General features: G+C 45.0%; 1 protein-coding gene across 1 annotated transcript; it reads left to right on the top strand.

Moving 5' to 3' along the window:
• The first annotated feature begins 14625 nt into the window (after positions 1–14625).
• On the top strand, positions 14626–21593 carry LOC100539646 (uncharacterized). Its single transcript, XM_019612551.3, is given in 8 exon segments — positions 14626–14718; positions 14720–14732; positions 15290–15434; positions 17036–17149; positions 17685–17829; positions 18083–18231; positions 18702–18841; positions 20146–21593. Coding segments are annotated over 8 exon segments (921 nt in total). The 3' UTR covers positions 20268–21593.
• Positions 21594–23127: the final 1534 nt, after the last annotated feature.

A 23127-nucleotide genomic window follows, 5' to 3' on the forward strand; every position in this document is an offset into this window, starting at 1 on the left:
GAGTTCACCAGCTTGGAGCTGAAGTATTTTATAGAAACTCAGCTATGATGTCGAAGTCTATAGAAGCGCAGCTTCTACATCTTTATGAGCATTTTTAATCTTATTATCTCAAGCCTTTTATCTTCAAATGTTCTTGGCTGTTTGTTTGTTTTCTTTACATTTGTTTACATAACTGAAAGTTTTTCTGGAAATGCTGGTATGGCTTTAAACTGCGAGACTGATTCACTGAAAATAATTCATTCAAAGATCTCAGCATCTCTTTTCCTTGTAATCCGGTGGTGGATATTCTGTGATTCTCTTGGGAGGTTTTTCCCCCTGAATGTGCATGTATGCACTCACAGCCAGAGAGAGACATGCACACATTTGCAAATGCAGACACTTCCCTCTTCTTTTGGGGCTTTTAAGTCACTCCCTGTTTCTGGAACAAGACACATCCAACCTGTGCCATTAACCCTTTCTGCTGTACGCCTCCTTTCTTTGAGTCTAAAAGTGTGTGATGGAGCTGTTGAGATCCATAGGTCCCATCCTGCAGCCCCACTGGGATTTTGTACATGTGGTAAACCTCTCCATGCTTCCCATACGGAGAATACATGCAAAATCTGCTTTGAGGGCAGTCTGTGCCCTGTGCTGACTCCTGCTGTTAACCCAGGCTTGGCCTGGGAGCTGCTGGCTGCCCTGGGTCAATCCAGGCCAGGCACTTTCCTAAAGAATAAAACAGTATAGATCTACTTCCAGGGCTCAAGATTGTTCCCTGGCATTGTTTAACTTATTACCACAGGTTCAGGTGTTGTTGATATAGAGGTTATAGTTTGCTCACACGTTGATATCAATCAGCAGCAAAAGCAGTGAGTTCTGCCTCCATCGTGGTAAGCTTTCAGGAGCTGGCATAGAAAATGAAGCACGGTCCTTGCTGCCTGTGAAATGAGCTCATACATAGTGTAAGGGGTAGGATTTTCCTACTGGTCCTGTAAGTGAAATCTCATGAAACTTAGAGAGGCTCATCACTGTAAATATCAGTATTACTCGAGCTATTTCCTTTGTAGAGCTCTCACTTGAAATTTACGCTGCTAAAGAGAAATCTGGGGACTAAACATCTTTGAAGAGCAATAGGTTGTTTTTTACCTTGTTCTGAAAAAGGGTCATTTATGCAATGCCAGAATTCCCTGTAACTTAGTGCTTTGCACTGTTATTTCAGAAGTTAAAAGCTGTTACAGTGCTCTTTAATCAGCAGCAGATTGTGACAAAAACACGGTTGCTTTGCAGCAACAGTCATGTCATTGCAAAACCAACATCCTCCTGTGCAAGGTAACCAGCAGGCATTAGGTGAGCTGGGGTTAGCCCAATAAATGCAATGCAAGGAGCCTGCAGCAGGATATGGAGTCACTCCGTAATTACACTCCTGTTTTTAATGCCTCATCTATGAAACAGTCGCTGGAACAGGACAACTTTTACAAATTCAAGGAGGGCCGTGGTTATTACAGCTAACTTCAACAGCACTTGGTTCTTTGAGGCTTTTATCCAAATGTCGCCAAGCCCTTGTTCTTCACAAAGGGAGATAAATGTAATTATCACAGCTCTAAAGTGGGGAAAGCTGAGGCATACTGAACTTAATTACCTGCTCAAGGATGTGCAGCAAATCAGTAGCAGAGATGGGAACGCAAACCAGTTCTCCCAACTTCCCTCTATGCCCTAGTCACTGGATCTTGTTGCCATCTCTGTTAGGTAGCAACTGTGGTAGGGTTAATGAGACAAACAGTCCCAATTTGGCAAAGCTGTGTTGACCTGAATAGAGGGGAGACAAGCCAGGTGGCTGTGAGATGCACCTATAGCCTTCGGTCTGGCGTTCAGTGAACCTGGGCCAGCACTGGGAGCTTACATGTTGTATATATGAGACACCAGCTTGTTCCTTGTCATTTGTCCTCATTTGCAGGACAGGACAGTTGCCACACATCGCCCACCCAGCTGCTCTCTGCTGACAGCCCCTGCTGCCATCCCAGTTGCTGAGCTCAGTGCTCTGGGATGAAGCCACAGCACCACACACCGAGCACCATCCTCTTGGGCTTCTTTCTTTGCAGCCTGTCTCATTTGTGTTCCGACCTGACCTTTGGCTTCCCCCCAGCCACACCAGCACCTGTGGCCACCAAGGCCTGCAGCAGACGATTCCTTGTTCCTGGAAGCAGTGCCACGTGCCTGAAATAGAGGCTGTGCAAAGAGGTGAGAGATGAGATAAGCGAGGCACTGCTTCTTCAAAGGCCGCATTCAGCAGCTGCTCTCTCCAAAGGCTGACAGCAGAGAAGGATGGCATTATGGTGATGTGTTCTAAGTAAGTGGTGTCAAAGCAGAGAAAAGGATCACCCCTCTCGCTGACTCCAGGCCAGCTACATTCAAACTCTGCTTTCTCAGTGCCTACGCAGCCTTGGTGCAGAGCTGCACAGTTCTGGTTCCTCCCTGTGCACTACCAGCTATCATAAAAGCTCCAAAATGAAGGTGCCTCTGGCATCTCTGCAGGCTCTCTGGAGGTCTCTCCACCCATCTGGCTTACCATTTTTTTGTACAGCTGTGATAGAAGTCGTCTCAGCTAGTCAGGAGGATTCACTGCTACCTCAGTGACATCCTTTTTCTGTTTGGGGTCAAAATCTAACCTTGAGATTTTGCAGCAGATCAGACTGCTCTCCCTGCTGTTCCCTGAGCACAGTAGCATGTGTCTGCACTCATTTATCTATCTCTAGGAAGCAAATCAAGTTAAAATTCTCAGGATGAGGTTTTTCTAGCTTTTACTCATGGCTCATCACATTGCAGCAAAGTGAGGCTTTCAGAACAGGAACATATTTCTACCCCTGGCTGAAGTAACATGTTTCAGCAGGGTCAGCAGGCAGCTTGCTGCTCACACCTGATCAGTACCTGCTTTTGATGAGAATGGAAGGAAGTACAACTGTGGTGAGGTGTGACTGGTGTCAGACTGATACCTGCAAATGTGAATGGCGGATTGTGATTTCAGCCACAAGCAGATGAGCTGTTCAGTGTTTGCTCAGCTTATTTAGCTGTCATTTTTACCCCACTAAAACTTAAGGGCAAGCAAGAATGGGCCAGACAGTGTTCTGTGGAAAGAGCAGGCTGTCCCAAAAGCTTCCATGGGAGAAACACAAGATGAGAGAAAGGGAACTGGCTGGAGCACTATAACGTAGGGGCAGGAAATACAGCAGTGCAATGTGCATCAGTACACCAGTGCATTGAAGGGGGTTTTCTTCTGCAGTTCTTGTGAAGGAGGACTTCTGACATTTAAAAGGGTCAGATTTGGCCAGGTCAAGCACCGAGCATGGGCCCAATCCTCACAGCAGACTGAAGGAGAGCAATCAGAAGAGCCCTGAAAACCGTTGTGGCTGGTGCTGGTATTGGTGACAAGAAGGTAAAGAAGCTTTCCCTGCGATGCTGGTCACTCCCCTCTACCCATTTTCCCAGCAGTAGAAGAAAAACAAAAGAGAAAAAAGTTCACACATTCCCAGCCCTGCCTTCCCAACCCAAAGTTCTGCCTTTGCGGCCAAGAAATCACATGCCACATCTAGTTATGCCACTGCTCTGTGCTCTCCAGGACAGGGATGCTTGTGGTGGACACCTCTGCTCCTGCTGGATGGAGACTCCAGCAGGTTTAAATGTACTTAATGTCTTCACTGGGTTGAGCTGAAGAGGTCATTTACATTTTTGGATGCTACATGTGCATACACACGTGTCCATGTTCATGTCTCCTATTTAGCATTCCCAGGCTTAAGGCATTCGCCTTAAGTGCTTAAAGAGAGAAATGGAGACTGTGACTCCTCTTACAGCAATAACATGATCTGGCCCCCAGCCACCTCCTGCCAAGGAGAGATGTCTGAAGAGAGGTGCTTATTTGTAGAAAGCAGCCTGAAGACTGGAGGAAGAAGGCAGCAGCCGTCACAGCAAAGCGCAACAAACGCAGAGGTGCCGCAGCTCTCTGCACCCACCTGCCGTGCAGGGCAGCCCTTGGTGCAGCACAGGTTCCTCTGGCACTGCAGAGCAGCAGCTATTCTTGGACACCACCTACCGGCATTGGCCTTGTTAACTCTTCTGATGACGAGCACTTGGGCAGGGTGCAGAGGGCAGCCCGAACCTGGGGGAGGAGAGATGGACGTGACCTTCCCGAGCTCGTCAGTGAATGTCCTGCTTGTTTTCTTTCTGAGGGAGGGGGGCTGCCTTGGGGATCTGAAAAGTACCGTTATGTAAGGGAGGGATTTTTCCATGCTTCTGGGATGCCAAAAGAAGCGCTGTGAAAGGGCGTGGGTGAAAGAAAGAAGAAAAAAAAAGAAAGAAAGAAGAAAAAAAAAAAGGAGAAAATGCTTGCGGGAATAAACCAGAGGTCTTCCCTACCGCAGCTCTGGCGGAGCTCTGTATGGCAGAGAGAAAAAGCTTTTCAGTTTTGGATGCAGCGTTTTCAATCAGAAAGGAGGAGGAGGTACGGCTTCAGACTGTCCCTGCCTTCCAGCACCAGAACCCCAAACTGTGTCAGACAGCAGGAATGAACAAAGGTTACTCGCCCTAGTTGGCACAGAGGATGGGGAGGGGTCGGCGAGGGCCGTGCTTGACCGCTGTGTGGCTTTGCTGTTTGTGATGGGAAGAAACCTCCCAGCTGCAACTGCTCCATTTGAAGAACACAGCGCAGCCCTTCCTCCAGCTTCTTGTCTTTGTCCTGCTGGTATACGTGGTGCATGTTTTGTCCTGCTTGTATCTGTCTCAGAATTCACCTCATTTAGCATTTTTCCCTAGGGAAAAGGTCTAGATTTAAGCTCACAAATTGATCTATGCTCTCCAAAGAAGAAATGGAGAAATCTACCACAGTACCAACTTCTCTACTGCCTACCATAGGGTTCCTGCATTTGTTCCTCTCCTCACTATCCATTGGTGTTGTTTCTTTCAGTTAGGTGAGGACTCAAGCCTACTGGTTTCTGTGTCCTTATTTCTATTCTTCTATTCTTCTTTTCTTGGAAATAATTCTGGTTTTCTTGTTATTTATGTAGTTATTCTTGAAGGGCTATGGATGAGAGTCCCTCTGAAACATTTGTGCTAACTCATAGAATCACAGAATATCCCAAGCTGGAAGGGCTCCATGAGCATCACTGACCCCCACCCCTGGCTCCACACAGCAGCACACAAACCCTCTTTGCCAAGCATATTCCTTTTACAAAACTAGTGCCCTTGTGAGCATAGGTCTGACTTCCACTGTTGCTTCAGAGGGTAGAAATGTAACAGGGCTGCCTTGGTGCTGCGTATCCTGGGATCTGCATAATGCAGGACCTGAGCAAGCCATCAGTACCTGCAGAATCCTGCTGGCATCTCCGGCTGTTCTCCTGTCGATGGCAAGGGCAGTGCAGGTAGAAGTGTCTGCTGGGGCTTTGAGGTATTGCTTCTGTTTTAAAATATTAATTTCCTTTTCTGTTTGCTGGCTGTAGAGTTTGAGGGATAAAAGATGTATCTGGCAGGTGGGACTGCCTTTGGAAACAGAGTTTGTTCAATATGGTGTGTGCAAGATGTGATCCCATGGTATAATGGCTCGCAGTATTAAGAGTTCTGTGAAACAGTCATAATGAGAGGCCTCTTCTTCCAGCAATTCTCTTCCTTCAATTGCTTCCATTTTCTGTTGTGTAGCGTATTCCAAAAGAAGGCTTTCGTTACCATGCCCTGTCCCCCAGGGCTCTCCTTTTATATGAATCCTACCAATCGGAGAGATGTGTTCTTGGAAGATGCCTACATGGCTCAAGAGCTTTACTTAGGCTTAGTAGCTTTCTCTAGTTGGGCAAGCTCTCTTTTTATGGTGAGTAAAATCAGAGGCGATTTACAGCCTGCACTGATATCATAATGAATGATAGATGTAGTTATTACCTTGTTTTATTACTGTAGCAGCTAATTCTGAACTACATTTACTGCACAGGATGAATACTGTAGACTGGAATGAAAGGAAAGCACTGTCCTTGTTGTAGTGGATCAAATGGACTTCAGAAGGAAGAAAAGCTGTCTTGCATGTCAGGTGCAGGCTATTTCACATTGAAGGGGAAAAAATTCTGTTTGGTTTGTGCTTTCCAATGTGCAATTCCTATTTTTAAAGGTGGAAAGTCATATGTTCTCATTCTCACATTGTTGGTGAAGTCTCTTAGAGAAAGCGGACAGAGCAGGTCTTTTAGTAATTAATACGAGCCGAAATTCTTTATGACTCTCAATCGCTTACTGGTAGTTTTCAAAGTGAGATTACTGTTGTTTTTACATAAGAGCTTTGCAGGCCACGTGGTATGCTGACAGATTATGTTGCCTGTAAACGATCTGCTCTGCAGTAACAAGCTTTCTGTCTCTGTTCAATATTTATATATTTATTTATAAAACAACAAATGAAGGAAAGGATCTTGTCATATTATCCAGTGAACTGGCAGCTCTGAGAGCTTCTTAGGAGTGAGAGCAAGCTTGCAGTGATGGCACTACAGAGCTTCATTGTAGACAAGCCCCAACAAAATAATCAGGCCTGATCAAAACTGCTAACAGCATAAGTTTCACTAAAAATTAATTAGTAGAGAGGAAGAGAAGAGGAAGGGCGGGCATGGCTTTGAAGATCAAGTTGCAGAAGGTAACACTGTGGTAACCCTGAAGGGTATTTGGACAAAGACAATACAGATTTTGGTCTTCAGAGGGAAATATGAAAAGAGGCTGATGTTGCAGGGTTGATGCTGCCTTGCCAAGGTGCACAGTTTGAGGAAGAAGTGACTTGTGTATTCTGACACTCGTGTTTTTTGGATTAGGGGTTAGGGTTAGTATGAGCTTAGGGTTATGGTTAGGGTTAAGTTTTAGGTTTAGAATTGTGGTTAGGTTTTAGGGTTAGAGTTAGGGGTCATGGTCAGGGTTAGTGTTAGGCTTAGGGCAATGCTGTGTGAGGAAGAAATCCCAGTCCCTCATAGAATCATAGAACGATCGAATCATTAAGGTTGAAAACACCACTAAGATCATCTAGTCCAACCACCAACCCATGCCTGTGACTGCTCTAAACCACGTCCCTCAGTGCCACATCCCCACGGTTCTTGAACACCTCCAGGGACAGTGACTCCACCACCTCCCTGGGCAGTCCTATGCCACTGCATCACTGCTCTTTTGGAGAAATGTTTACTAATACCCAGCCTGAACCTCCCCTGGTGCAACCTGAAGCCATTCCTTCTTGTTCTATCACTGTTACTTGGGAGAAGAGGCTTACAACCACGTCACCACAGCCTACTTTCAGGCTGTTGTAAAGATCCATACAATCTTCTCTGAGCCTCCTCTTCCCCAGACTGAACAATCCCAGTTCCCTCAGCCACTCCCCATAACACTTGTGCTCCAGACTCCTCACAGATTCATTGCCCTTCTCTGGGCACTCTCCAGGGCCTCTACTTTTTTGGAGTGAGGAAGAGCCTATTCCAAGGATGAGCCTATTCCAAAGCAGCAGCAGTTCAAAATGGAGGAACCCTGAATCAGCAGCTGCCTTGAGAACTGTACCCACCTCCGCCTCAGGAGTGGGCAGGTCTCAAGGACTGTGTGGTGTGGCAAGAGACCTCAGCTGGCTGAAAACCCTTCTGTGAGAAGTTGTTTCACCTCCCCGAGATGCAGAGCCCCGTCTATAGCTGGCTTTCCACAGGGATACTCAGTCTCAAATTTGAATGAGAAAACAGTCTATTGCATGACTCTGGAAAGAGCTCTCTGGGGATAAAGATGTGTGGGTGGGCATGTATGTGTCTTCATTTACTGCAGGCAAAAATGACAGCCTTATTTGTAGTTATGTCTGCCCTCTGCTTCCTGCTAGATCTCCCCTTCTGCACTCACGGCTTACCAAACTTTCTTCTCTGCTTACAGTTTTCCCTTGTTGCTGCAGTTTTCCATTGTTCCTTGCTTGCCTCAGGCTTAGTTCCTTTTCTGAGAAGCTGGAGTACAAAAGGCCTGGTTTTAATGAAGTTTAGGAGGAAACTGCTGTTTTGTCTTACATTTCTGACTGAAAGAGTTGCTCAATTGATTAACATTTTCATGTTCTGAAATGCAGTGTTTCTTGGAAGCTGAAGAATGGATGGAGGTCAAAGAATGGAAGTTTAAAAAAATGGAGGCCAAAGAATGGAGGTTAAAAAAACTGGAAGCTGCAGAGCAGAGGCCAAAAAATTGAATGCCATTTTTTGTAGCCTGCAGAATGGAGGATGTTTTTAGAGTTCATTTGAAGCCCAAGAATGGAAGCTGAAGAATGGCAGCTGAAAAACTGGATGCTGGATAGTTGAGGCGCTCTTGGAGAATGTCTTTTGAAGGTTAAAAAATCAGAGGATTTTTTGGATGGAAACAATTGGATGGAAACAATGGATGGAAACAATTGGAGCCACAGAATGGAGGCTGAAAAATTAGAAGCCAGATAATGGAATCCATTTGTGGAGGCTATTTAATGGAGGTTGAAGTATGGTGCCTGCAGGTAGAGACACTTTCTAGATGCTGTCCAGAAGGTCCAGAAATGGAAGACAAAGGGTGATGGTTAAAAAATCAGATGCCATTTTTTTGCATGTGGAGGAACGGAAGCTGAACAATGACAGTTGAAAAACTGGAGACTGAAGAATGGAAACCACAGGAGGGATGACATTTTTTTGGAAATCATTTGTTGGAGGCCTGACCGCAGAAACCAAAGAATAGCTGAAGGACTGAAATTATTTTTTGAAGTCTGTTTTTGGATGCTGTTTTTATAGGCTAGTTTTCGGAGGCTGAAAAATGGGGGTTGTAGCAGAAATGCTAAGTCACGTCTTGAACCAGTGATTGAGCATCTGCTAGGAAGGCAGGGCAACCAGAGGAGCTCAGGTGTATGCAATGCATCTGAGTGACCGGCAGCTGGAGCCAGGATCCACCCCTTCCTGGACTTCATTTAGGGGTTGGCAGGGGGCGAGAGCAGACTGCTGGAGGTCTCTGCATACTTTTGAGGCCTTTTGAAGGTATGTTACTTCTTTCTTTTATTTCTATGGCTGTTGTATTTGAGTAGATCCTTGTTTGCTGCAGCTTGGGACCTTGCTGCTCTGTTGACATTGCTGTGTTTTCCATTGTGTTACAGGGGCTTGAAAGTAGAGGCTGTTTTTTTGTTGTTGTTGTTTTATTTATTATTGTTACTGTGTTTTTTACTGAAAGGAAGGGTATGTGGCTGTTGTATGGAATGATAAGAAGTGACATAAGGGAGAAGATGGATGTTGAAGGATGAGAGTTGCAGGGAAGAGGGTGAATGGACTCATAGTAGTACTGATGTAAGAACTCTAGTCAGAGGGTCTACTATCTGCAACTTGCCTCAATAATCTTTCAATCTCTGCAATAAGGCAGCCAGAAGCTGTGTAATATGTGGGTGAAATCTTTTTTCCTCACCATGGAATACAGAAAGTTAGAAGTTTTCAGGGTGCGTTATCTTTATCAGACAATAACAGTATAATAATAGTAATACATATACTGGTATCAGTTGAAATATGTGAGTGAAGGTAAGAAAAACATGAGAGCAGCATGTATTGATTGCTGCAGAGCACTCCATGTTTCCTACAAGTGACAGAATGAAGAACAATCTGAAACTCTGGTAAGATAACAAAATAAGGAGGAGCTGGAGCTGTGAAGTGTCCAGATAAGGACAAGTAGTCCCAAGAATTTGAGGGGAGGGGTAAGACAATGAAGCATCACAGTACAGTATCTGCTGTGAAAGTCTGTAAAAGAGACCTCAAGAAATCAATTGGGAGTTCCAATCAGGAGCAGGACATGCAATGAGGGTGCAATGGTGCTGTCCTACATGCTTCTTGCTGCACTCAAGTGGTCCTGGCCAGACCACTTCCAAGAGGTGCCTGTGAGTATTTGGATGGAAGGGTGGGAGGAGGTAGAGTCAATTTACTGGCTTTACTTTTTTGTTTGTTTAAGAGAAAATTGCTTTTCCCCTCTCTCAGGTCTTGCTATGAGTTCTTGTTGCGCTGATATACTATGGTGGTAGAACTAAATGTTCCAGTTCTGCTAATGGTTCATGTAGGAGGTGGAATCTCTCCATGTGATGACATTTTATGTATGTATTTCAGTTGCCTTTCAAAAAAAAAAATATATATATATATATATCAGATAACTGTATTGCAAAATTGCTACTTGAGGCAGTATTAATGGTAAAGTCAAGTTGTCATGTTATTGGATCAAGAGCGACACTGTAAACGTTTCAGAGTTCGAGCTTAAGTTTTGATGGATGTCAGCTGATGAATTTTAAAGTCTGGTTGAAAATCAATGTGTAGTGGATATCTATAGCTGTTCTTACTCCCCCCTCCCAGTCTGTGCCCTGCTGCCAGAGTGTGAATCTGTTTCATTCTGCAATAATAAAAAGCAGATTTTCCTTCTTAAAATACCCGAAGGGAGTTGCTAACACAGATCCTCTTCACTGTATGCCATCCTGGTTCATGTGGTCAAATCCCATCACTTCCAGCATTACAGAAGGGCTAATCCCTGCCATTGGAGACACCCAGATTAACTCACCATGGGATTAGAATGCTTGAGATGTTGCTAGAAGATTAGTATATTTGGTTCTCAATGTTTGCAGAATTTAGCCTGAAAATGACTTCTGATTAGAATTCATGGGTTGGTGAGGAAGTTTGGAGAAGTCTGGATTGAAAGCAAGTGGCTGTAAAGATTAAACTGGAATGGGAGTGCACAGAATGCATTGGAGATTTAAACCTATCGTTGTTGATGGGAACAAAAGGCACTTCTTTTGTGTTGTGAGCTTCTCATAGGTGGTTTTATTCTGAGTCCCTTGGCTGCAAGGGAATGGAATTGCCTTCCTGCCACCGGTTTTATTCAGTCGTTGGGCTGATCGCCTGATAAGAGAAATACCTCTGTCCTAGATAACATTAGTCTTTGTGGTGAGGGAGAGTGGCTTCTCAGGTGCTTTGCTTTCTGCAGCTACCTGCTAATGACACTGTGTGCCATTAAGTGGGTGAGCTGCCCAAAAATGAACTTGTTTCAGTTCCTGCACAATGCAAAACGAGGTTATTTTGAGGACAGGATCTCTGCAGTGGTATTGTACTTAAGAGGTGATTGGCTCCCTCCTTCTGTGTTCTGCACTGGGACTCAGGCTGTCTGTGCTAATCACATTTTATTTCAATTGCTAGCAGGAGTATTCATGTTTGAAAGGGAACTTCCTCTTGTCAGCAGGGCATTAATTCCAGTGCCAAATCTGCTTGTGACTGCTCTGCACTCTGTAAATGCTTACATGGCTTTTTATTGCACAGGGCAGCAACAACTGAGTGTGGTCCCATAGCAGCCATTCTACATGAACTGAAATTTCACCTACCACCAATATTTCCGCACTAAACCACATCCCACAGCACCACATCTCCATGTTCCTTGATCACCTCCAGGGATGGGGACTCCACCACCTCCCTGGGCAGCCTGTGTCACTGCCTCACTGCTCTTTCTGAGAAGAAATGTTTCCTAACACCAACCTGAACCTCCCGTGACACAACCTGAAGCCATCACCTCTAGTCCTTCTGTCTGTAAATATGTGTATGAACAACTCTTTCTTAGCTGGTGTGTGTGTGTAATGGCATTTATCACACTCGCCTGAAAATAACACTCTTCCTCCAGAGGCTGGCACAGATTATCAATTGAAACCCAGGTGGAAAGTGGAGCTCTAAGACATCTCCTGGTGAAGCTACACCAGAAAGGTAGGGCTCTTCCATATGGGAAGTCTGGTAATGTGGTACCTTAGAGCTGCAGCTGTACTGAGAATTCCCTCTTCTGGGAATGCTGTGCAGCCTGGTGAAGCAAGAATTGTTCAGTTTTAACTCATGCATTTATAAACATCGAGCACATTCCTCTGCACTTTCAAAACATACTTTGGGGGATATCTGTAGAGCTGTGTGACAGAATCACTCTGAATATTTTATCCAAGATCTGTGTAGCAATTTCTTCTAGAGAAATAACTCTTTACAGCCCAGAATATGGGTCTGTAGTTTGTGCTTAGCTTACTGTGGCAAAAGGACAAGGCTACTGGTCTGATGACATCGTGATCTGTCACCAAAACACAATAAGTGCATTATGTAATAACCAGTAAGAACATGGGACAGCAAATTCCACACATAGAAGTTGCCCTGGATTCATATTAATATGCATCTAACTGATCAGCTTTGCCTTAGTAACGCATGTAAGGTAAAGCTGGCTGTGCTGTAAAGAACTTCAATCGTTCACTGGATGAAAATGGAATGCTGACATCATGCTGGGGTGATTTGGACTATCTGATAAGTGAAAGTGTGTGTGTATATATATGTTTTTCTGATCAGTGTTTATTCTCAGATTTGAATCAGACTGAAGCTACTGGTTTCATCATCAGAATACCTTCAGAGGGTGGACCTCATCAGGCTTACACTGATAACATAGCAGCAGTGCTGGCTGGATTCCTGGTTCTTTTCCACAGCCAACTTGATGCACACCCATGTTCTTGTGTTTATTTTTTTCCCCCAATACCCCCACCCCCTTCCCCCCCCCCCCAAAAAAAAACAAAAACAAAAAAAAACAAAAAAACCAAGGGAATCCCAAGCAGGATTCACTCTCAACCCCATGATCTAAGCAGATGACGAAACCTCAGTGCTTGGTGCTACTTTATCACTACCCTTATGTTTGGGGATCCACTGCTGTACTGCCAGCTTGATAGATGCTGTAGTTGCATGTGAGAAATGGTGTTTCAGTGGTGAAGCACGTTTTCAGTTGATAACAGGGAGATAAAGGATGTGAGGTGACTGCAACCTTGTAGAAGGTGGAGGTGATTCCTCTCCCTCCATCCCAACAGTGTTTTTTTTTTTTTTTGAGCCCTGATGTGCTTATTCCTTCCTTGTGGAAGCACAGAGCAGGACACAGAGGACATTCTTTAGCTTCTGTCTGTCATCCAATTTGCAACGTGCATTGCTTGGGCTGTTATAAAAGTCCCTTGTTAAGTAATTGTATTTCTCTTGCGTAAGTGTTTGCTTTCAGGAAGCTGTAGCCAATCAGAGGCTGCAACTCACAGAAAGCATTCCTAAGCACCGTGATTTCTGAAAATATTGCTCTGGTACTGATCTGCTGGAAGTTCTGTAAAAGCTCTGTAGGTTGGCTCAAGCAGAGGAGACTTCAGTGCCCGTGGTGGCTGAACTACAGCAGTAAGGTGCTGCCAAAGCACTGCGCTGAGCGGATCGTTGTGAGTAACATTTCTGATCCTTCTAAAGGGTGTCTGTGGCTAATCACTGCAGGCAGGGAAATACGGCTGGTGATGAAAGCCTGCGGTGCGTTAGAGGGAGGCAGGAGGTGAGAGATGGGTGGTGAAGCTATTGACAGGGGTTAAAATAATGCTTTCCTCTTGGACTTCCGTAAACAAGCACATGTTTCTCTGAAGCTGTGTAGTCAGGTCTCTTCCAAATATGCTAATAAAAAAGAAATGTGGTGCTGAATTCAATTACAGAACTGTCAGGAGAACGTAGACTTGGCTGGGCAGTGAGATGGAAGGGCCGTTCAGCCCTGAATACTGGCTCAGTATCTGACAACCAGTATTCAAAGGGGAAAAAAATAGAAGAGCAGGGCAAGCACGCAGTGATATTTCCTCTGCTATATTTCCCGAACTTTCAGAAATCTGCAGGTTAGGTTTTCCTGAGTCAGGAAATATGTATTTGGTACTACAAATGGATTTGTCTTCTCAGAATTTGCTACTCAGCATACCTCTGTTAAAGACAATAAGTTGTTTGGAGTTTTGTCCACCATAAATCTCATCAGGATTTGATATCCTGAGTTGAGTTCATACATGCAAGTTTTTCATGAAAATGAACGGGCCCTTTTCTGTTTAGATGTAACTGGATAGGAAAGGTGTTCGTGGATTTAGCAGAAAACTCAGTCTCCTACTAAATCTCCTCTCCCGCTTCTTTTTGCTGTATCTGGATGCAGCTGACTTGCAAAAAAGCCCAGAATAGTAAAACTATCCACTGAAGTGGGAAATGGAATTTATGAGTTAGATGCTGAGTAGCTCCGTTGTTATTTCTGCCAACCCTAGGAGGCACTGAAGTGTTTCTGTATAGAAAAGGCGTCTTAAGTGCTGGGCTGTAAGGGGAAATAAAGCTATTGCCCATGCTGTGGAGGCATGTATGCATCGTTTTACAGAACTTTTTCTTGATGGAGCAAAGTGTTTACTAATGGAGATCACTTGGGAGAGCTCAAGTCACTACTTATGAAGCTGAAAAGATGTAGTATATAGAACTTAGAATCTATAGAGTTCTGAAGACCTGCTAAAGCATTTGAATTACTTTGATAGCCAGTGGATGAGCAGGTAATTCATAAAGAATCATAGAATCGTTGGTTGGGAAAGACCACTAAGATCATTGTCCAACCACTGACCCATCCCCACCATGCCCACATGACCATGTCCCTGAGTGCCACATCTTCATGGCTCCTGAATACTGCTGTAAGAAGAAGTGAAAACACCAACAGAAGTTAGCAGCTAAAACTGGGAAACTTACAGCCTCATTTCTTTTGCTAAAACAAATTCCGAATCGGAGAACAAAATGAAGCATGTGTTAGTATACCCAAACAAAATCTCTTATCCTTTTTCAGGGAAAAATGGACTCCATGCCCAAGCTGAAGATTTTTGTGATGTTGCTGTCTCTGGCTACTTTCACAGCCATGGTGATACTGAATGCTGGAAATGCCACCTGGTCTTTTTAAAGGTAATGCAATCAGATGCTTTTTGTTCAGAGAGATGAGTCTTGTGCATTGCATCACTTTCTGATGCCTTAGATCAGTTTTACTACTTCAATCCATCAGAGCCTCTTCCAGTCCTTTGAAATCAAAGCAAATGGCCTGGATGTATCTGCTGGTGAAAGTCTGATTTTTACATATGTTGCCCTTGTATCCCTGGTGGAAGCTTTCCAGGTTGTGTTGCTGTGGGTTTCTTAGAGGATAGTGCTTGGTTTGCATGCTGCCCAGCTCCGTCTCTCAGAAATGAGAGTCGTGCTTCTCTTTGGCTTTTGCACACAACTGGCTTTTCTGGTTCTGTGCAAGAGAAAGGTGCTCAGGGTTCCCCATAAGGGATAGTGATCCTGTAATGGGTTTTTGAAAGGAAGACAATTGCAGCATGTGATTTATTTTCAACAAGGGCATCCTCTCAGGATCTATTGAGGTGTGGATTAAACCTTGAGGAAGATTGCAGGTTGAGAAAATAAGCAATCTTTCCCCATCCTTAGTATGTAATAATACATTAGGCTGCAATAACATTCACTACCAGGTCTGTTCCGGACAACCCCTGGCAACATCTCAGAGAAGTACAGCACCGACTTCACACCAGCTGGCTGGACTTTCCTCATCTGGAATGTCATCTATGCCTGGCAACTGGCGTGGCTCCTGTATGCGCTGTCAGGGATCTGCCGGAGGTACTGCCTGCCACGACACAAATGCTGGGGGTGGCACTTCCCTTCTGTAGAACAGTCTGTTACTCACTTCCTGGGCTTTCTGGTCAGTGCAAAACCGCTGCCATCCCTCTTGGCTTGACAGGCTGAGTCTCTTCTTTTTGGTTCAGCATCCAAAGCATAGAAGCAGGTTGGAGGTCTATATGAACTACTTTGTAATCTGTCCACACAAAGCAAGTCAACAGTTCTGTGAGGGTTGGTTGTTTCCACTGGTTTATGTAATCTGACAGTTCCCCAGCAGCTGCTTTGCAGAGGCTCATTTCATTTGTAGTTCTTTTCTTTTTCATTTTTTTCAACGTAAAAACATATCTTCTCAAATATTGGCTGGGAACATCCTTTATCACGTCCTTTTTGTGGAAAATGAGGTGATAGAAGCTGGCAGAAACAGTATTTAGATTATTTTAAATACTATTATTATTTATTAAGAGGAAGGGAATGTAACAGTTGTGAGGAATGGTGGAGAAATGAGGCTCGGAAGTGGATGTGTGAGCAAGGATGAGAGATGGGGGAAAGAGGGTGAACTGATTCATATTGTAGTATAGATGTAAGAAAAATGATCAGAGGAACCACTGTCTAAAATCTTCTAGTGTGAAAATTTCTTCACAGTGTGAGGAATTTTTCAACCTGAAGCCCTAGAGTTAAGGTGACAAGAGGAGGAGAAGCTGTAAAATCATAGAATGGCTTGGATTGGAAAGGACCCCCAAGGATCATCAAGTTCCAAAATATCTAGATAAAGATAGTGAGCATTTGGATGGAAGGGTGGGAGTAGGTAGAAGCAACTTACTGGCTTTACTTTTTTGTTTGTTTAAAGGAAAATTGCCCTTCTCCTCTCTAAAGCCTTGCAATGAATGTTTGTTACAGGGATTACCTGTGGTAATAGAACTAAATGTTCCAGTTCTGCTAATGGTTCATGTAGGAGGCAAAAATCTATCCATGTGATGGCATTTCATATATGTATTTCAGTTGCCTTTAAAAAAAAAAAAACTCAGATAACTAGATTGCAAAATTGCTATTAATACTCCTTCCAAAGAGCGAAGTCAAGCACTGGACTGCCACAAATGGAAGCTGTCTGTTTAGGCTGCCCACTGCCTTGGAAGGAACGCTGCTTCCACAAAAGTGTTTGTTTCTTGCTCTCCAGATACTCTTAAGAGGCCTGTTGTCTGTTTGGGAGCTGCACTGAATGCTGTTAGGTTACAGGTGACGCTGTTGAGTTTAGGTATATAAAGTCCTACAAAATACACTGTAAGGAAAGTTGGGCCAGAAGAATTACAAAGCAGGCTTCTGAAGAAGTTCTTGATGGCCTCAATTCTACCACTGTAAAACATGCTCTGATTGCAATCCAGGTGTTTACTTTCTCCTTATCCCACCTGTCCCTGCTCCTGACTGTGCTGGGAAGCTTGTGGGCTCTGCAGTGTGTGCAGGCAGCAGTGGGCACAGATCTGTCTCTGGTGTGCTGCCATCAGTGCAAGGGGCTTCCTGAGTGCCCGTGGTCCTTTGTTGTGGAGCTGTGGGAAAGGAAAGTCCTTGTGGAGGATTCTGATGGGGTACCTTCTTTTTCCTTACAGAAATGAATTTGGATGTGTCTTCATGAAGCCAGACTTGCTGCCAATACCTTTTTACGTGGCATGGATTCTGAATAATGGCCTCAATGTTGGATGGCTGTTTCTATGGGACAGAGAGTAAGCCACTCTTCTTACAGCAGCTTTCTAACCGTAATGTTGGGACTGCCTCACTAGTGAAACATTTGGGCAAGCCTTGGCAAAATCTACCCTTAATAACTATTTTGTTTTCTGCAATTTTCATCTTGTCCATGAGATAGATGGGCTGTTGAAGTTTTATCTCTTAACAATTGCTGTTCTTCAGTGTTTCGTCCAACAGATAGGACGAGCCATGGCAGCCTTCGTAAATACAGTTAAGCTCATTGCCTTGGATTGTTTTCATCATCGTGCTGGCATGAAGGGCTTATAATAATAGTACCACTGTCAAGAGATGAAGAAATCAGCTTCAGTGAGGAAATAACAACTTAATAATTAGGAGTAAAACAGTATGTCAAAATGAGGCCTACACATAGTGATTACCTTTATTAAAGACTTGATTAACTTAAAGTCAGTAAAGGCCAAACACTAAAGCTATGAATTAAGGCATTGTGACACCACTGAAAAAATGCATTGTATGTTGCGTGTGATTTTTTTTTTCTTTTTTTTTTTGTCCTAGATATCTCCTCCCAGCCCTGCTGTTGTTGGCAGCCCTCACTTTTACCACAGGGGCTGCTCTCTTCATTTCACACAGAGCCTTGAGTATCCATTCCATGTGGTTCATGAAGGGTCACCAAGCTGATCTCTGGCTCATCCGAATCCTAGTAGGTGGCATTTAAGAAGCTGAAAAAGCATGTTCAGGGAGCTGAGAGGGTTGTCAGTGGAGCTGCAAAGTTGGGCATGCGTGTGTAAATGTTTCTGCTGGAAATATCTCTAAGTCCCTTGGCACAAACTGAGGGTGGGCACTGTTCTGTCCACCCTTGCATTTCTATTCATGAGATGCAAGCAGAACAAAGGGAATTGGAAGCATCTGGGTTCCTTATCCTCACCCTTGTCCTCTTGCTGTACTCGTGGCAGGTGCAGAATGGGCTGGCACTGTATGCCACATGGACCACCATCGCCACTCTGCTGAACTTTGCCATTGTGTTGATCTACAAGTGGGATGTGTCCAATGAGACAGCAACCACTGCATCTCTGAGCATCCTTACCCTCATGCTCGTCATGTGGTGAGCAACCTCCTGAGTTCCCTCTGGGCCTGGAAGAGCTCTTCTACCTCTAGTGTATCACAATCAGTCCCTCTCAAAGAATGAAAACTGTCACTCAAAGCCAATTTTTATTCTGTAATTTTGCTGTAGTATACCCATGGGATATCACACCAGGCAAAAAAAAAATCCATTTCCCATGGCCAAGCCCCTTCTTGGGAGGAGCAAGGGAGTTTTTTACATGTTGATTCTCCTTCATACCTTTCCACTTGCAGAAAACTTGCATCTAATATGGGTTTATTTTTGCCTACATCTATCCTTGATAATTTTTTAATTAATCTTATGTGTTTTAATGCATGAATATTTTGAGCTCTGGTCTGTGCCTCCAACAAAGCATTCTTAATCTGACTCTTATTTTAAGCTTTTTATGGGGGTGCGGGGGGTGGAATTCCAAAGAAACAAACATGCAGCTTGGTCATTGTTTTTCTCCACAGGTTTTGTCTGGAAAACTTCTTTCTTGATAAGTACGTCCGTTATAACCTCACGATCTACCCGGTGGTTATAATAGCTCTGACTGGCAGCATGTGCAAGGACTTCTCAGTATCCTCCCCAACCACCAACGGTGTTTTTATAGGTGAATCTCTCATAATCTTTGGAGCAGTGTGGTTTTTCTTTGCAACTGAGGCTATTGCCTGTGAGCCTTGGGGCTGAAATCAAACCTAGTGTTGCCTCCTGTTTGCTTCCCAGTGCAATAAATTTGCCCTGATCACACATTTGTGCTGTCCCAGAGAAACTCACCAGCCCTGTGAGCTTTTGGTGCTCTGTTGGTAGCTCCCTGCCCTCTGACACAGGGCAGGCACACAGAACACAAGGCTGGGATGAAGCCTGTGGGCTTTGCTTTGTATTGCTTGTGATTATGGAGCAGTGCTTTAATGTCTGACCCAAGCAGGAGCTATATCTGAATTCTACAATGCAAAGCCCTGCACACGCTCCTCTCCTGTGCAGTCTAGGCTAGCACTGACAAGTTTGGCCAGAGTTATTTAGTTGCTGCAGGCCACTGTAGCTGAGCTGGATGTAATCATACACTGTAAAAGGGCTTAAGCTGTATACATGCTGTACAGACCACAGCATGGCAAAAGCTGTGTCATTATGAGTAGTTATGCTGGCATGAAAGAGGTGGGGATGTGCAAACCCTGTCTTGCTGAAGCAGTTTGAGATTCCCATTCCCACTACAAGATCAACAGAAGAGAGCACACTTTCACCCTTCAGCTCTCCCAGTGCTGCATACCAGTGATTGAAGGCAGTTCCTGGGCTTGCACTGCCAGCATCGCAGCCACCTTGATGTGTGTTCCCCTTCTGCTGTACGAGCAGGGTGTGCAGCTGGGAGTCAGGATTTGTCTAGAAGCACCTAGCAGTACTGAGCAGAGCTTGTCTGCCAAAGCCACGAGTCCATTGACTCCTGCCCTGGTGGTTATGGCCATCTGCAATGTGGAGGTGCGTAAGCTCTGGCAGACAGCTCTGTTCCTGCAGTATGTGCTTCTCCTGCCTTTATACCAGCAAAATTTCATTCTTAGTGGTTCAGCTTGTTTGGCTGGTAGGGCAAGAATGTGCTTTTCCCAAACTGGTGCCTGTTTCTTTATATAGGTCAACTATTCGTGGACTTGTGGGCATAAAAATACATGACATTAACAAACGTCTATAGGATCTCCCCTTTTTAGACATGCCTTGACCTGGAAGCATTGGGTATGACTGGTTGTCGGTCAGAGCAGATTTGCCTTACCCTGTAGCAGCCACCTGACATCAATGGGGGTAATGGCTCCCAGACAGAGGCCTTTGGGTTTGCTTTAGTCCTTTCCCTGCTGTCTGAGAAGCTAGAAAAATGACAAGAAGCACTGTTGTTCTTTTGTATGCTAACCTATTTCTTTGTTTCTGTTCTAGTTGTACTGCTGGCACTGACTTGTTTTATCTTTGCTGTTCGTCTGGCATTAGTCATAAGGAAACACAGTAATGAACTGCTGGAACCACCAACACCACCACAGCCATCAAGTACAGTGGCCTGAGACCTGTGGCATGGTGATGTTATGACAGATGCTTTAGAGGGAGGAGTAAGAGCTGAGCATCCTGCAACCACTGGTCATTCCCTCCAGTAACAATTGCCTTTTTTTTTGCCTCTTTCTCTTTTTTTAATATATCATGGATTAGCACAGCTTGTGCCTGCAAACCTGTCCTCCTCCCCTATTCTCTGAGCTCAGCTGTTTGCAGCTCCACCTCAAACGTGCACCCTCCTCTGTTCATTTTGCCTTGGATCAGTGGAGGAAGAGGCCCTGTAGATGAGTAGCTCTGTATGCCTTTGTGATGACAGAGCTGCTCCTCCCAGTGTGAGGAGGGCTGTCAGCAGATGTTTGGCACAAAGAGTTGCCCTCACCCTTTCTTGGGAGCTATGGTGGGCAGGGGAGGAGGGATGGCTGAATACTTCTAATACAGCTGCAAGCCTTTGGCCTATTTCAGGTTGCTCTGGCTCTAGAAACTGACAACACATTCATGTCTCAGCACACAGTATTATCTCTGTCCCTCTGCCTTGTTTTTCCTTCTGACTTTCTTACTGAAGTTTGTCACTGTATTGATGCCTCCATCAATGTTACTGTGTGTGGCCCCACAGTAACAGCAGATCTGTGCCCCCCCTCACCCACTCCTCCTTTCAGACAGGAGATCCAGGTGATGTGGGAGCAGTGGATTACTTTTCCTGAGCTGTGCCCATTTGGTGGCTGCCTCCTGCAGGAGGGTGTTTTGCAGCCCTTCTGCTGGGATATCAGCCATCCAGACACCACACAACCTGATGTGAAGGAGGGTGAAGCCTGCTTCACAGACAGCTTTTTGTTTTCTGAGCTGTATAGAGTGAGTTCATCCTGGATCAGTGCTTTGTAATGAGGCTTCAACACCGAGGGCTTGCTTTGGGAAGCCTGAATGAGAACTGACTGGACTGTAACACCTCTGCCTCTATTTGCTGTGCCTGCTAGATTTGATGATGCCTTGCTGGTGTCTGGAAAATCTTTCTGGATGCCTGGTGCTTGGAAATGCTGAATGTCTTGCAGTACTCTCACAAAGGTGAATTCTACTACAATACGATGCTATTGTTTACATTTAATGAAGAACTAAGTCTGTATTATGTGGTTCTTGTTGTTCTCTCATATCTTATTTTTAAATAAAGCAGCTACTGCCACCACTTCTCATGCAACCACAGAATCGTTAAGGGTAGAAAAGACCTCCCAGATCATCTAGTCTAACCACTCACCCTTCATACTATGCCCATTGTCTATGTCCCCCAGTGCCACATCTATACTGTGCATGAAACTGTAAGTAAAGGACTTTTGGAACCCATGCTTACAGCAGAGGGCCTGTTGTCTAATATGTCTGATCTGCACTTGTGGCTCAAAGGCTTGGTCCAGGTCTGCTTCCTGCACTTCCAGGCACCTGTAACAGCCTCGGGAAGCCCTTCAGACTGTCACAGTGCAGCAGCTTGGAGGCACACGTGCCCCATTCCTGCATCTGCTTTGCTGTCTGTGGTGCAGAGTTGGCTTAAAATGAGCTGAAAGGAGCTCCTCATTCCAAGTGCTGTAGCACCACGTTCGTCTTCTGCAGACCTCCCTGCAAGGAATCCCCTGACATCTACCCTGATATGCTGGTGCTGAGTGAGCCCCTGGGCTGGCCCCACACAAACAAGCTGTTGGCTCCAAGCCACCTTCCACCACCATTCCCTGGAGCCGTGGCAGGCAGACATTCCCACAGCACAGTGCTCCCTGCCAGCATTGGGAAAAGCAGCTTTACTTGCATCCATGGCAAGAGCAGGAGCCTAAAAATATAATCACCCTGCCTGCGCCTTTCCTTTTAGCTGCAGGCGGGGCAGGGCTGAAAGTTAATGGTGTAAGCCTTCCTATTTGCTATGTGCTATTTTTAAAGGTTGTTTCTTTCTGAACTGCCTTGTTTCCGCTTGTTTTCTAGAATCAGAAACACCAATGATGTGCGTTTTCCCCCACAACAGATCATTCTTCCAACAATGAAGCCACAAGCCTGCCAATTTTTCAGCACAAATAATCTGCCCAGCCTTTGTTTCCATGAGCAATTATGGGATTGGGATGAATTTTACTGGATTTAAAATTTCTTGGAAAGCTGATGGCATTAAGAACCCAAAGCCTGAAAAATTGCATTTGTTTCTAAAACCGTTAATTCCAAGCCTTGGCGAGAGCCTGTGTGTCTCTCTTAGCAGGATGCAAGCTGGAATAAAATAAAATTAAATTGAGACTGCCAGGGAGAAGGAATAGAGTCATAGAATAGACTCATAGAATCACTGGGAAAGACCACTAAGCTCACCAAGTCTGACCCCAATCCATCCCCACCGTGCCCACTGACCATGTCCCTCAGTGCCACATCTTCACAGCTCAGGACACCTCCAGGGATGGTGACCTCCCCACTCCCCAGGCAGCTGTGCCACTGCCTCACCACTCCTCCAGAAGGGAACAGGAGCAACCTCTCTGGGGAGCATGGTGAAGATCTCTGGATAAAAGCGCCGAAGACATATGGCAATGATGAAAGGGATGCGCACCCTTTGCTATGCATGCAGTCTAAACACGCTTGGGCCATCCCGAGCCCTTTGAAAACTGTTAGATGTTTTACAGCTAAATATTTATTTTATCTGTGCAGAGCCGGGACAGCCCCGTGTCGGGAGATTAGCACAGCTCCTTCTGCCAAAGGCATCTCGGCACGGAGTCACAGGCTTGGGTGCAACTCACACATGGGATGAACATGTGGGAAAATGATGCTGAAGGAGCCCAGGGTCCTGACCCTGCCCCAGCAGAGCCCTGGCAGCAGCAGGCAGCAGCCCCATGAGTGTGCCATGAACTACCCCTGCACTCTTCACCTCCA

The sequence above is a fragment of the Meleagris gallopavo genome, chromosome 2 (genome assembly GCF_905368555.1).
Source record: "Meleagris gallopavo chromosome 2, MGAL_WU_HG_1.1, whole genome shotgun sequence".
NCBI lineage: Eukaryota > Metazoa > Chordata > Aves > Galliformes > Phasianidae > Meleagris > Meleagris gallopavo.